Source organism: Lissotriton vulgaris, chromosome 10 (genome assembly GCF_964263255.1).
Source record: "Lissotriton vulgaris chromosome 10, aLisVul1.2, whole genome shotgun sequence".
Lineage (NCBI taxonomy): Eukaryota > Metazoa > Chordata > Amphibia > Caudata > Salamandridae > Lissotriton > Lissotriton vulgaris.
In genome coordinates, this window is record NC_141698.1 from 27,702,197 (window position 1) to 27,718,126 (window position 15,930).

The 15,930-nt window shown below is 49.7% G+C and overlaps 1 protein-coding gene across 1 annotated transcript in view; it reads right to left on the reverse strand.

Annotated features, from left to right (window-relative positions):
• Positions 1-14,340, reverse strand: part of LOC147684387 (rho guanine nucleotide exchange factor 3-like) — a 233,101-nt gene extending 218,761 nt beyond the window's left edge. The window contains exon 1 of the mRNA XM_086940313.1: positions 14,068-14,340. Coding sequence (XP_086796439.1) covers positions 14,068-14,132 — 65 coding nt within the window. The 5' untranslated portion in view covers positions 14,133-14,340. The remainder of the gene's footprint in view (positions 1-14,067) is intronic.
• Between the last annotated feature and the right edge of the window lie 1,590 nt (positions 14,341-15,930).

The window sequence follows — 15,930 nt, forward strand, 5'->3', positions numbered from 1 at the left end:
GTTTGGCTACTAGCCGGCTGGCTTGTGGCCTTCTGAACGACGCCCGACGACAACTCTTCTGCTGGTCTGGTTGCTCCAGGCTGGCCCTTGCTTCCTTCTTCAAGAGAGGCACCCCGGACCCTCCTGGTCCACTCCAGACGCCATTTTAGGTCCACCGCGTGGGCTTGAATTTGCCAAGGCTTTGTTGCCCAATCCCGGGTCCAGCGACGCCGACAGCTTCTATCTTCGTGGGACAGCTCGATCCTCCATCCTGGTCGCCGACAACGCCTCCTGGTCCGTGAGATCTTCGAGTCAAGCGTCACCCACTCACCTTGTCGAGGTGGCTACCATCCGGTGCCCTCCTGGTGCCACTGACTACTGGCTAGTAGTCTCGAACTTGGTCCCCTCTGCTTTCAGGTGTCATCTATCTTCAAGATCCAGGCTTGGATCCGACTGAACTTTCTTCACTGGTCACCGGCCAGCATCTTTTCTTCCGGCTCCTGGTCCGTCTACGAGGATTCCCGACGTCTTTTCAGACCTATGCAGCTGCAGCCCCTGGGCTAGGTAACTTCGGCATTTCGGTGCCCCAGCATAGCCTCACTATCCAAGGGTCAGAATCTACTTTCGTTTTCTCCCTACCAGGTCGGGTTCGCCCGAGAACACTAACTTTCTATTTCCTAGCTACCATAGACTTTTGTCCCGCATCTCGCGTGAGAGTGCACACACTGCACCCGAGTCCCCTAGGCCTCCTAGACGTAATCTAACGATTCCCTAGTCAAGTCCTAGCGATTCCAAAAGCTATTAGTACTGTACTTACCTGCTAGGAATTTCGCATTCCACTTTCAGAGTATATGGTTTTCCGTGCCCCTCGGGCATTTGTATATACTGTGCTAACTTAAGTATTTTTGTAAGAGTTTTGGTTTGTGCTTAGTACCCTGTCCTCATAAAGAGTACAGGGCTGTTGTGATCTTTAAATAAATAACTGTTTATTTTCATAACACTTGTGTGGGGTCCTTTCACTTGGTATTCAAGGGGTATATGTGTGGTAAACAGCTGGCTTAACGCGCCCTCTCGAGTCTTTAGCCTTAGACTGCTCGTATCCACGCTACTAGGATAGCTGGTCTATAAGGTTGACTTACAACCAATCATCAATAAGGGTTGCTGGACTGATACATAGCGTTCACTAGAATAGTGAGCACTGCATATCAGGCCACCTTCTCACATTGGTGGCAGCGGTGGGATTTGAGCTTGCTGTTGTTTTACCACACGTATCCTAAGAATATCTTGTTGAAAGATCACATAAGTACTGTTAGGTACACATAACTAAAGCTTAGAATACTCTGAGTTCTACTGAACCAGCTGTTGTAGCTCCTCAAGGCTTAGCACACCTTGGCTGCAACTCTTAGCAAGGGATCAGTAGGTAAACACATAGTGTAGGTAGGTGCATCACTTACACCACACTAGAAACAGTATGTCGGACAAAGGAGGAAACACTGAGGTTCCCCTTGTGTCAGTTGACCCTCCACAGGTCATCCCTTCAAGATATACTGCGCTTAGCTTCCATGAGTTACGACAAGTGTGTACCTCTAGGAAGATTAAGCAGGGGTCTAACCCCACAACTGCCTTTCTGATTGGTCTCTTAGAGACTCATGATGCAAGGAGGGCTGGTAACCCAGACCCTTCTAATTCAGATGGCAACATGCCCTCCTTACAGGGTCCCTTTGATGCCCAGGACCATCCTCTTCAGGAAGCAGATGATGCTGATGATGAGGATGATGATTTGGTATCAGGGGATGAGGCAGAAAAGGAACAGGTAGAAGTCAGCAGACTAACCAGGTCCAACTTAAGCAGACATGAGATGGGCACTAGGGGACCCTTGGGGCCACTCTCAGGTCAGCTTAACATTGGGAATGGACGAGATAGATCTCTATCAAGAGGCTCTATCAGATCCCTTCATACCAATGGCTCTCAACGTTCCTCTCAAAGGGGAATGACATCTCCCCAGAGGAGAATGTATGAAGCTAAGGAAAAGGCAGCCAATCTGAGGATTGAAAGGGAAGAACTTGCCCTGGCCAAAGAGAGGCTTGCCTTTGCTAGAGAGCAACAATTGAGTGGGACAGTCCCCACTGGTGGCAGCATTGTACCTAGCAATAGGGAAAGGAGTTTTGATACAAAACACCTTGGTAAGATAGTGCCCCCCTTTAAACAAGGGGATGACATCCACAAATGGATTACTGCTTTGGAGAGGGCCTGCACTGTGCAAGGTGTTCCCCCAAGTCAGTGGGCAGCTATCTTGTGGCTCTCCTTTGAGGGTAAAGGAAGAGACAAGCTCCTCACCACAAGGGTGGAGGATGCTAATGATTACCAAGTCTTGAAAAATGCACTGGTTGATGGGTTTGGCCTAACCACTGAGCAGTACAGGGTGCTGTTCAGGGATACCCAGAAAACTCAGTCTCAAGATTGGGCTGACTTTGTAGATTGTGCCACTAAGGCTTTTGAGGGCTGGTTGCTGGGCAGTAAGGTTACTGATTATAAAGGATTGTACAATTTGATGATGAGAGAGCAAATTTTAAACAATTGTCAGAACCAGTTGTTGCATCAGCATCTTGTTGACTCAGATCTGACCTCTCCCCAAGAATTGGGAAAGAAGGCAGACAGATGGGTTAGAACAAGAGTTAAACAGAACCAGGGCCAGAATCAAGGTGGTCAGAAGAAAGCAGACCAGAAGGGTAAGGATTCGAAAGGGGAACAAAATGACCAGAAGTCTTCGACAGGTCCCCAACAACCCAAAGAGGGTGGGGGTCAGGCTCCCCAAAAGAAGAAAGAAGGCCAATCTAAAAGGTGGTGCCAATACTGCAAAAGTAAAACTCACTGGTTTAGTGAGTGCACCAAGAAAGGAGGAGGGCAGACTCCTGCCACTGCAGCCCCTAAGGCACCTGTGCCCCCTAGTACAGCCAGCAGTGGTAGTGCACCTCCCAAGGGTTTAGTAGGGTTAACCCTGGGTTCTGAGGGGAGTGACAACTTAGTTGGCACCCTCACTCAGGCTGTCCTTGTCAGTACAGGGGATATGGATATGTCCCCTGACATAAGTCCCAATACTTTGGGCAAATACAGACAGACACCTTTTATTAATGGAAAAATGGCTCAGGCCTATAGGGACACTTGTGCCAGTGTCACAATGGTGACACCTAGCTTTGTGGACCCTGGACAGATCATGCCAGGTACAGAATTCCTGGTGACCAATGCAAGCAATGTCACTACCAATCATAGTATGGCAATTGTAGCTTTCTCCTGGGGAGGGGTAACTGGCCAAAAGAAGGTTGTAGTTAGTTCAGACCTCCCAGTGGATTGTTTGTTGGGCAATGATTTGGAGTCATCACAATGGTCAGAAGTGGAGCAGAGGACTCATCTGGAAATGTTAGGTTTGCCAGCACATGTGTTTGCTGTGACTAGGTCACAGGCCAGAAGATGCCCCACTGAACAGGTGCTGGATCCTGGAACAATGGACCAGACACCTTCCAAGAAAAAGAGCAGTAGGGTTAAGGCTGTGCCTTCCCCCTTGCCCCAGGTTGTGGATCAAGTCTCAGAGGAGGCTGACCTGCAGGAATTGAGGGAAACTGAGCCTAGAGAGTTTGAACTTGATCAAGTTGAATTCTTGGGTTCAGGGGGACCCTCAAGGGAAGACCTGGGGAAGGACCAGTTAGGCTGCCCTTCTCTTGAACCCCTCAGACAGCAGGCTGCTGCTGAGGCTGCTGGGAACGCCACAGGTACCCACAAGGTATACTGGGAAGATGGACTCCTGTACACTGAGTCAAGAGACCCCAAGCCTGGCATGACCAGGAGGCTGGTTGTACCCTTGTCTCAGAGAGGTTTCCTACTTACCTTGGCCCATGAGATTCCCTTAGCAGGACACTTAGGCCAGACAAAGACTTGGGACAGGCTTGTCTCACACTTTCACTGGCCTCACATGAATGAGGATACCAAGGAGTTTTGTCGCTCCTGTGTCACTTGCCAAGCCAGTGGTAAGTCAGGTGGCACAACAAAGGCCCCCCTTATACCAATGCCTGTGGTGGGGGTGCCCTTTGAAAGAGTGGGGATTGACATTGTTGGTCCAATGGAACCCCAGACAGCATCAGGGCACAAGTTTATACTGGTGGTAGTGGATCATGCCACCAGGTATCCTGAAGCTATTCCACTTAGGACCACCACAGCACCTGTGGTGGCAAGGGCCCTAGTTGGAGTGTTCTCCAGAGTGGGCTTCCCTAAGGAGGTTGTCTCTGACAGAGGTGCAAACTTCATGTCAAGCTACTTAACTGCTATGTGGAAGGAGTGTGGTGTCAATTACAAATTCACTACACCCTATCACCCACAATGCAATGGGCTTGTTGAAAGGTTCAACAGGACCCTAAAAGGGATGATTCATGGACTACCTGAAACACTCAGGCGTAGATGGGATGTCCTGATGCCCTGCCTTCTGTTTGCTTACAGAGAGGTCCCACAAAAGGGGGTTGGCTACAGCCCTTTTGAACTTTTGTATGGGCACCCTGTGAGAGGCCCCTTGTGTTTGGTGAAGGAAGGATGGGAGAGACCTCTCAAAAAGCCTGCAACCAACATAATGGACTATGTACTTGGTCTCCGCTCCAGGATGGCTGAGTATATGGAGAAGGCATCAGAAAACCTTAAGGCCAGTCAAGAACTTCAAAAAGCTTGGCATGACCAAAAGGCTGTCCTGACTGTTTATCAGCCTGGACAGAAAGTGTGGGTGTTGGAGCCAGTGGCCCCAGCAGCACTCAAAGACAAATGGTCTGGGCCCCACACAATTCTTGAGCAAAAGGGAGAGGTCACCTACCTGGTGGACCTTGGAACTCCCAGGAGTCCCCACAGGGTACTCCATGTCAACAGGCTCAAAGCATATGTCGACAGGAAGGACATGAGCTTGCTCATGGCCATAGATGAGGGACAGGAGGAAGAGAGTGACCCTCTCCCAGACCTGCTCACTCAGAATCCTGATGATGGGTCAGTAGATGGTGTTGTCTTTTGTGGCAGCCTCTCTGAACATCAGCAGAAAGACTGTAAACAGGTTCTTCAGTCTTTCAGACATATGTTCTCTCTGACACCCAGTCAGACCAATTGGTGCACCCATGAGGTTGACACTGGTGACAGCCTGCCAGTCAAGAGTAAAATCTACAGGCAGCCTGATCATGTTAGAGACTGCATAAAAACTGAAGTGCAGAAAATGTTGGAATTGGGAGTCATTGAACCCTCAGATAGCCCTTGGGCTAGTCCAGTAGTTCTAGTGCCAAAGCCTCACACCCAAGATGGTAAGAGAGAGATGAGGTTTTGCGTAGACTACAGGGGTCTCAATGCAGTCACTAAGACTGATGCCCATCCAATACCAAGGGCAGATGAACTTATAGATAGATTGGCTTCTGCCAACTACTTAAGTACATTTGACTTAACAGCTGGGTATTGGCAAATCAGGTTAGCTGAGGATGCCAAGCCCAAAACAGCATTTTCAACCCCTGGTGGGCATTATCAATTTGTGGTAATGCCCTTTGGTCTGAAAAATGCACCTGCCACCTTCCAAAGGTTGGTGAATCAAGTCCTTACTGGGCTGGATGACTTCTGTGCAGCATATCTAGATGATATTGCTGTCTTTAGCTCCACCTGGGAGGATCACCTGGTCCACCTGAGGAAAGTGTTAGAGGCTCTGCAAGCAGCAGGCCTCACTATCAAGGCCACCAAGTGCCAGATAGGGCAGACACAGGTTGTATACCTGGGCCACCTTGTAGGTGGAGGCCAGGTTCAGCCACTGGAGAGCAAAATACAGTCAATCAGGGACTGGGCTCCTCCAACCACCCAGACTCAGGTTCGAGCTTTCTTGGGCCTGACTGGATACTACAGAAAGTTTGTCAGGAACTATGGTTCCATTGTGACACCATTAAATGAACTGACAAGTAAGAAAATGCCAAAAAAGGTTCAGTGGACAGCAGGCTGTCAAAAAGCATTCGATGACCTAAAGCAGGCCATGTGCACAGCACCTATCCTTAAGAGTCCAGACTACTCCAAACCATTCATTGTCCAAACAGATGCTTCTGAGTTGGGTGTGGGAGCTGTTCTTTCTCAACTGAATTTTGATGGTCAGGATCAGCCCATTGCTTTTATAAGCAGAAGGCTGACCCCCAGAGAGAAGAATTGGTCAGCTATTGAGAGGGAGGCCTTTGCTGTGGTTTGGGCCCTGAAGAAGCTGAGGCCATACTTGTTTGGCACTCACTTCAAGATTCAGACCGACCATAAGCCCCTCTTGTGGCTAAATCAGATGAAGGGTGAAAACCCCAAACTGCTTAGGTGGTCCATTTCCCTACAGGGGATGGACTTTACAGTGGAACATAGGCCTGGTACTGATCATGGCAATGCCGATGGGCTCTCCAGATATTTCCACTTAGAACAAGAAGACTCACCTGGTCAAGGTTAGCTTATTGTCCCAAAGTTTGGGGGGGGGTCATGTAGGAGAGTAGGGTCTGCAATCCTATGATCACCCAGATTTTTTGCTTTTGTTTCACTGGGTTACGACTTTCTCTGGCTGTGGGCCTGCCAATCAGACCCACAGCCTGGCTGTTCTCTTTCTAAATTACCTCATGTACCCTAGGTGCATCTACCAATTGGTACTGGGCCACCTTATCAGACCCTGTAACTCAGGGCATAGGTGTACCCAGGGCTGCCAGGGGCTGCAGCACGTATTGTGCCACCCCTGGCTGGCCTCCTAAATTTGACACAACTGGCTGCATGACAGCTGGGGCAAAGTCGTGTAATCACCCTTTGCTGTAGGTGTAGTATACCTATACCTAACCCTAAAATGGACACACAGATTCCTATCAGTCACTCCTATGGCAGGCCTTGACAATCCTGAAGGCAGAGTGCTTGGAATCGTGTGAGATGGTGCTCTGGCATGAGCTGAGCCTGTCTGCAGCTTGCGGAATCAAGTCCTAATAGCTGTTCCATGATATCGCATACCATATACTCTTAAGTGCATTATAATCCTCGCGGTTAAATGCTATCTTTGGTATTGCTTTATCAAAACATGTCGAGTAAGGTGTCATACGAATTGGAATACTAACCCCTCGCCAATTCTGGCGACGGGGTTAGCATTCCACCCTTCTAGAGGGACACGACATGTATGTAACTGTGAACCCCGGTTAAAGTTAACTGAAGCCTCAGCTCCACAAAATGGATGCTGCCACCACAGACACGAGTCTGACCCCCTGCAGCTGGGAGTCCTTCCAGTGAGGGGAGCCTGGACAAAGGGTTTCCTGTCAGGGGCGGTGCTAGCACCGTCCCAGACATGGTTTTGTGTATCCTGGGTAGGCAGGGCTTTTCAGGAAGGTGACTGCTGAGTGGCACCCCGGTGCTCACTACGCATAGGCCAGTCAGAACCAGTTCCAGGGGCACACCAGCCCCTGGCCTGGGGAAGTCCGGCAGGGGAGAGGGGTGTAACCACCCCCCTCCTGGTCCCACCCATAGGCAGGACCTAGTCACCGGGTCAGCCCCCTTTTTTAGTATAAAGATGGGAGCGGGCCCCCTGTTAAAATTAGATCATCTTTGGAATCAAGATACCACTTTCTTCGAAAGGACTTCACGATTTCTTCTTCAAGATTCTCCCTTGTGGCTAAGGAGTAGTCACCCTGCATCCGCAGGCACCATCCTAAAGAACACTGCGGCCTGCTGCAAGTCCTTCATCACGAATCCGACGACCCAGCACGACGAGACCCGGCGTCCCTGGCACCTCTGACCTCTACTCACCTCTACAGCAAAGCTGAGAACCGTGAGTGCGACGAGACCTCAAGGGACCGACGATCGCCAAGACTGCACGACATCTTTATTGCAAGCCCACCGAGTCTTCCACTGGTGAGTGCTTTGGGGTCCGAGAAGCCCCAACCCTGCGCAGCTCCAGCACCCAAGATCAGCCTCCCTGCATCTCCACGATCGGCGTGGGGCCCTTCTGCTGTTTGCTGTGCACCGCGTTGTTTGGCTACTAGCCGGCTGGCTTGTGGCCTTCTGAACGACGCCCGACGACAACTCTTCTGCTGGTCTGGTTGCTCCAGGCTGGCCCTTGCTTCCTTCTTCAAGAGAGGCACCCCGGACCCTCCTGGTCCACTCCAGACGCCATTTTAGGTCCACCGCGTGGGCTTGAATTTGCCAAGGCTTTGTTGCCCAATCCCGGGTCCAGCGACGCCGACAGCTTCTATCTTCGTGGGACAGCTCGATCCTCCATCCTGGTCGCCGACAACGCCTCCTGGTCCGTGAGATCTTCGAGTCAAGCGTCACCCACTCACCTTGTCGAGGTGGCTACCATCCGGTGCCCTCCTGGTGCCACTGACTACTGGCTAGTAGTCTCGAACTTGGTCCCCTCTGCTTTCAGGTGTCATCTATCTTCAAGATCCAGGCTTGGATCCGACTGAACTTTCTTCACTGGTCACCGGCCAGCATCTTTTCTTCCGGCTCCTGGTCCGTCTACGAGGATTCCCGACGTCTTTTCAGACCTATGCAGCTGCAGCCCCTGGGCTAGGTAACTTCGGCATTTCGGTGCCCCAGCATAGCCTCACTATCCAAGGGTCAGAATCTACTTTCGTTTTCTCCCTACCAGGTCGGGTTCGCCCGAGAACACTAACTTTCTATTTCCTAGCTACCATAGACTTTTGTCCCGCATCTCGCGTGAGAGTGCACACACTGCACCCGAGTCCCCTAGGCCTCCTAGACGTAATCTAACGATTCCCTAGTCAAGTCCTAGCGATTCCAAAAGCTATTAGTACTGTACTTACCTGCTAGGAATTTCGCATTCCACTTTCAGAGTATATGGTTTTCCGTGCCCCTCGGGCATTTGTATATACTGTGCTAACTTAAGTATTTTTGTAAGAGTTTTGGTTTGTGCTTAGTACCCTGTCCTCATAAAGAGTACAGGGCTGTTGTGATCTTTAAATAAATAACTGTTTATTTTCATAACACTTGTGTGGGGTCCTTTCACTTGGTATTCAAGGGGTATATGTGTGGTAAACAGCTGGCTTAACGCGCCCTCTCGAGTCTTTAGCCTTAGACTGCTCGTATCCACGCTACTAGGATAGCTGGTCTATAAGGTTGACTTACAACCAATCATCAATAAGGGTTGCTGGACTGATACATAGCGTTCACTAGAATAGTGAGCACTGCATATCAGGCCACCTTCTCACACCAACATTGATGAGATTTATTGAAAATGTGCTTCAAGCATTCCCATCAATCTTAATTGACATTTCATATGCTGCTAACTGGCAGCCGACGCGTGTTTCGTCTATTTACAACTTTTTCAAGGCTTAGCAATATCTGTTAAGAAGAATATAGTGTCACCAAGCATCTAGAGGGATCCCTGCCTGGAGTATCGAAGAGTGTGAATTGTGTGATGTGCCCAATGAAGCATGCTGGAATTCCCCAGAGTTCGAAAGGTTTAGTTCCCATTTATGACGAAAGCACGAATTAAGTAATAGCCGCAGAGTAAAAAACAGCACTGCGGTAGTGACCACTGTGATGATCACTGCAAACCATATGGGATGGTCTTTATATCAATCTGATGGCAGCAGGAGGTCCATGAGAAGCCCTTGACTGAAGTACCCGTGATACAGCCTAGGTATTGGCAAAAGCGTGTAAAGACCTTGTCTGCATTTTACTGTGACCCATCTTGACAGGTCATTGGACCAGTGGCACCCCAATCTTAGCTGCCTGGGAGGGAGAGGGCGGGGAGTTGATGCTAGGGAGGGAGGGCGAGGAGTTGATGCTAGGGAGGGAGGGCGGGGGAAGATGATGCTACTGAGCCTCCCACAATGCTTGAGTTTGGTGGGCATATTGTTCTTTGACACTTTCTCTCTGCAACACGGACATGAGCATGACAGCAAAGGTCAAGTGTGCCACCACAATTGGAGGGACCCAGGGCCCAGCTTGGCCTGGGATTTGCAGGCGAAACGGCAACCAGGGCAGGCGTGGTATTTCAAAAGAGGTAGGAAAGTGTTTTGAGAGGAAGCAGCGCTCTGTCAAGACCATGGCTGAGAAAGTCAACAATGAACCAGTGAAGCCAGGAAGCGCTGGAGGAGCACAGGCTGTAAAGCTGCATCGTGGTCAAGGGGACGTGGTGCCTTTGCTGTCAGGGCTCAAAAGTCACTGTGAGGTGTTAGGGATGGTCCCTCCAGATCTACGCTCAGGGCCAGAATAAATCCAGTGATGCCCCTGGTCTTCAAAAGGGTTCTGTTCCCCTGATTCAGACGAATGCCGCGTCTGAGACTGATGTCAAGAGCCGAAGAACTAGGAAACCCAATCATCTTCTTCTGTTTCCCATTCTTCTCTCTTCGCAGTCCACCCTGCATCTCCAGGGTCCTTCAACCCAACATCTCTCTTCATCTACACCAGGGGTCCCCAAACCGGTCCTGGAGGGCCGGATCCATGCCAGATTTTTGGGATATCCCCATTGAGATACATGTAGTTTTTTGAAAAATCTGGCATGGATCGGGCCCTCCAGGACCGGTTTGGGGACCCCTGATCTACACAGTCCTCCTTCTCTGGTCAGGTGAGCGCTGGTTCCGTCAAGCAACCATCTAAGACTTCAAGGAACCCTTGGAGCCTGTACTGTTCGGGCGGCAAGGAGCGGGTTGAAGTCTCCTGGATATCTAACATGACAATTTGTGGATGACTTTGGACTCTGATTGTTTGGCCGGTTGAATCACAAGTTTTCGCTCTGTGCACATTTCTCCCTCAGGCGGCGCCCACCTCAGTGGTGATACCAGAAGCCATACTTTGTGTCCATGGTTGAGGGGAGTTAAGGAAGAAAACAAGGGCTATTTTATCAAAGAGAACACCAGGATAAAGCTGGGATAAAACACAGCAAATCACGATAAACTGACGGGCAGCAGCGAGTTGGACTCCACCTTGGTACCATATAAATGCCCCTAATGAATGCTATTCATTTTATTTTGAAATTGTATACAGAGTAGCTGGGGATCGAAAACTTCTGTCGTAAAGGTCACTCAAATCCAAGAAATATGTGACTAAGTAAAATATTGCCCTAAAAATAACAATGGGATGTCAAGAATAATAATTCTGAAACTGAAAATGTTCAAATAAGTGTACGGGGTTCCCTTTTTATAACAGTTTTTTTTATTTGTCATGGGTGGGTTAGTGAAGAGGCCTATGACCAGCATGGTTGATAAAAATAACCTCCCTTCAGGTGGAATTAGAAAACTATTCTAGCCCCAAGTAGACTATCTTATCACAAACCAATTAATTTTAGACAGCTGTTTTTCTGCCTCAGTACCAAGTGGTTAAAGTTTACATTTTGAGAATATTATTTCGAATTGTATGTTTAAAAACAACATTTGGAATCTATTTCATGGTAACTAAAGGCCTAGAAACAGAGCAATTGTTTCGAGGCCCTTGACGAAGCTTGATTAGAACAGCAGTGAACTTGAAATGCAAACAAGCATTGGCAAATCTGTGGTCCACAGCGCTCGGCCTGGTCTAGATCTGGTATCTTATCCCTCTCGTAGGAGTAAGGGGTGCTTTGGGATGGATATAGGCTGTTGTACAAAGGTGGTGGGTAACTCCAGATCTGGAGTGCAGATGTGAATTCTCACCACCCGCTAGTCTTAGAGATGGTTTACGTTTAGGGAAGAGAGCATTGTACTGGATCTGAGCCGGCAATGGACCTACAGAGGGTTTTGCATGTACTTATGGGATTTTCCCATATTTTGGTTTTGGCAGCTCGTCTCATCCTATAATTTTGTAGTCTGTGTGGGCATGCTTTGGAGTAAAGGAAATAATGTAAATAATATTTAGTACAGTGTTGTACTACAATTAATGATGTCCATTGGGAAGATGACTTTACAATAAAGCACATTTTTAGTCAAGGATACATTTTCATCAATGATGACGCATGCAGTAAAACTGATCTAGGTTTGGGGCTGAGTGGAAGAATCAAAAGGTCAGCTACGTCCAAGAGTGCGTGTTTTATCCCCATCATACTCCATGTTGAAGTGCTGAATTTCAAAAAAATCTTTCCAGCCTCGCCTGTCACTACTTTTTTTGCCATTTTATATAGCGTGAACACAACTCGTATTGGAGTGCTTTGCGTGAGCTCCAGTTGCATTAAACAAGGTCATATTCATTTTTTATTTTCTTTAGGCACAGGGAGATTAAGTGATTGGTCCAGAATCACAAAATGCTGAGACTAGAACCTGGCTCCCAAGTTCCAAAGCTGGCAGCTCAGGCCGTAACGCCACATCCTCATCTTGAAAGTACCACTGGTTGACCTCTACCAAGAGACAAGAGAAAAAGAGTGCAGGAATAGCCCATATATCATTTAGTGCTAATGAAGGGGTGGTATATGGACTATGGTGCCCTCTGTCAAGAGCTACATGAATATTGCAAGTCACTGAGGATTGTAGCGGCTAAAAGGCCATGGATTAAGCTGTTTAATAGCGCTACGGAGAGTGATGTGGCTCGTAGTTTCCTTATAATGCATGCTCGGTATAGTAACATAGGATCATGGACTACATATCATCTGAAAACAATATTGTGTCCTAAATGTTGCTTAAAAAACATATCACCCATTAAAATCTATAGACAAAATCGAAACCAAATGATACAATATTTTTGTAAGCAATATTTAGGACACACTATTTATGTGAGATAATAGTTTTGTCAGCCATATCCCGACATACAACAATCGACTAGATGTTTTTTCATTCTTAGAAAACTTGTTTACATCACTGCCGTTCACCGAACCCTTTTTAAAGTCCTTGGTTTCATGTTCCTTATTATGAAAGAGACCTTGAAGTTCCAGGGGAGAAAAACACGTGGAATCTGTACTGTGAAAATTCACTCACCAATGTACACATTCAAATTTGTTGCCCCCATATATTGTCAGTAGTTTAATGTGTAGCTTTCAAAACTGACAGTTAAAAATGCTGTCCAACACAGATACAATCCTGATTGATCCTATGAAACTCCAACTGGGTAATAAATAAACACGGTCCCAAAAATATCTCCATGTTCCCTAATTCCTGTGAAATTTCAGGGGAAAAGTTAAGAAGGAAGGAATCTGGATAGCTATTTCTCCTTTTAAAAGTTTAAGCAACAGTTGTAATTGCGTTCAGTGACCCGCCTTTCACACCCTGTTGCGTCACAGCTCTGTTGTAACAACTTGTTTCAGTACAACCGTGATGTAATTTCCCTGTTTGAGGGAGAGCCGTGACGCCTGAACCAGACTGAACCAAAACAAATCAACAAACCTTTACGAGGTTATTTTATTCTTGCATGCATGTTTTAATATATTTTTTTGATTGATACAACGAATATATACATTGCCCATGAATTCCTTGGTAGGTAAAATAAAACCCTCATAACATGAAAAAAATATAAATCGACCGTGCCATTATTATAAGCCAATTTCTTAGAAAAAGACAACAAAAGTTAAAATAGGTTCACTGTGGTGTGTGTGGGCGAGAGCACGAGACCTATGAAGGGATCCCAGACTGTTTGTCAAATGATCATTCCATCATTCCCATCTGAATTCGGGATAAACACCCCCACCCCAATAATAACAGATGCACTTCATTCAGAAAAGCCCCCATCAGCAGTGGGCAGCGTTCACTTGGTGCAATCCCTGGCGATACACATTTGAAAAGAGCCCGGGCAATAAAAACGAATATGAAATTGTGGGTGGAGTGGTCCTCAAACAGGCCCATCACCCTATGAGTCTTGGTTCAAATAAATTCTTTTTCAAGGATAACTCTTACTTCATTTCGAGTCTTACCCCAATGCCTACGAATGCAAGCAGGGGAGCAACAGACACTGCCAGATTCGTTGCCACGCCGAGTACATGAATTAAATTATCGATTCTTTAAAAAATGTTGCAATGAGGTAAAACAACTAAAACATAATCTTGTGTGTCAGCAATGTACAGGCCTGCTGATGTCTCGTTGAATGGTCGGATCTGAGATGTCTCCTGCTAAGACCCATCCTAGCAGGCCCTGTTCTAGACTGCTGTACAGTGGCGATGGGAGATCTTACCAGGCTATCTCGCAGAAGTCCCCGTCCGAGTCCTCGCCCGCAGTCAGCTCTGGGCTCAGCTCCATTCTGGGTCAGGGCCTCCCGGGTCCACCCGAGCGCTGGTCAGGGGAGCACCAGTGACCCTCCGCAGCGCCTGGCCATGGACGGCTCCATGGGACCCCTCTCTCCCCAGCTCTTCTGCTGGCCGCCCCCTCTCGGACAGCGGCTGCCTGCTTCAGAAGGGTGCAGAGTGGCGAGGAGGCTGTGCACACATCGACGCTGGGGGAAGTTTCCGCCTGTGGCCGCGGCTTCCTGTCAGCCGTGCGCAGGCCCCCTCTTGCGCTGGGTGCAGGGAGGAGAGGCTTCCTGCTTGCAAAACCGAGCGGCCTCCGGTAAAGCGACGACCGTGAACCCCCGCTGGGGCTGGTGCGCCGGGGTCAGAGGGCCCTAGTGTGCAAGGCTGGGTTAGGTGCACCGGCAGCGCCGTGGGGGCGGGAGGGGGGAGGTATTAGAATCGCAGTATGAAGGCTGCAGGCCAAGCTTTTGGTAGAGTGCAGGAGCCGCCGCCGAGCCTTGAAGCTTCTAGGCCTTCAGGTGCAGACCGGGGGGGGGGGGGGGGGGGGGGGGGGGGCATTGGAAGCTAACAGAGGGGTGCTCTTATGGTACAGTGCAGGAGCCGCCGCCGAGCCTTGAAGCTTCTAGGCCTTCAGGTGCAGACCGGGGGGGGGGGGGGGGGGGGGCATTGGAAGCTAACAGAGGGGGGCTCTTATGGTACAGTGCAGGAGCCGCCGCCGAGCCTTGAAGCCTCTAGGCCTTCAGGTGCAGACCGGGGGCATTGGAAGCTAACAGAGGGGTGCTCTTTTGGTAGAGTGCAGGAGCCGCCGCCGAGCCTTGAAGCTTCTAGGCCTTCATGACAGGTGCAGACCGGGGGGCATTGGAAGCTAACAGAGGGGTGCTCTTTTGGTAGAGTGCAGGAGCCGCCGCCGAGCCTTGAAGCTTCTAGGCCTTCATGACAGGTGCAGACCGGGGGCATTGGAAGCTAACAGAGGGGGGCTCTTATGGTACAGTGCAGGAGCCGCCGCCGAGCCTTGAAGCTTCTAGGCCTTCAGGTGCAGACCGGGGGGGGGGGGGGGGGCATTGGAAGCTAACAGAGGGGGGCTCTTTTGGCACAGTGCAGGAGCCGCCGCCGAGCCTTGAAGCTTCTAGGCCTTCATGACAGGTGCAGACCGGGGGCATTGGAAGCTAACAGAGGGGTGCTCTTTTGGTAGAGTGCAGGAGCCGCCGCCGAGCCTTGAAGCTTCTAGGCCTTCAGGTGCAGACCGGGGGGGGGGGGGGGGGGGGCATTGGAAGCTAACAGAGGGGGGCTCTTTTGGCACAGTGCAGGAGCCGCCGCCGAGCCTTGAAGCTTCTAGGCCTTCATGACAGGTGCAGACCGGGGGCATTGGAAGCTAACAGAGGGGGGCTCTTATGGTACAGTGCAGGAGCCACCGCCGAGCCTTGAAGCTTCTAGGCCTTCAGGTGCAGACCGGGGGCATTGGAAGCTAACAGAGGGGGGCTCTTATGGTACAGTGCAGGAGCCGCCGCCGAGCCTTGAAGCTTCTAGGCCTTCATGACAGGTGCAGACCGGGGGCATTGGAAGCTAACAGAGGGGTGCTCTTTTGGTAGAGTGCAGGAGCCGCCGCCGAGCCTTGAAGCCTCTAGGCCTTCAGGTGCAGACCGGGGGGGGGGGGGGGGGGGGGGGGTGGCATTGGAAGCTAACAGAGGGGGGCTCTTTTGGCACAGTGCAGGAGCCGCCGCCGAGCCTTGAAGCTTCTAGGCCTTCATGACAGGTGCAGACCGGGGGCATTGGAAGCTAACAGAGGGGTGCTCTTATGGTACAGTGCA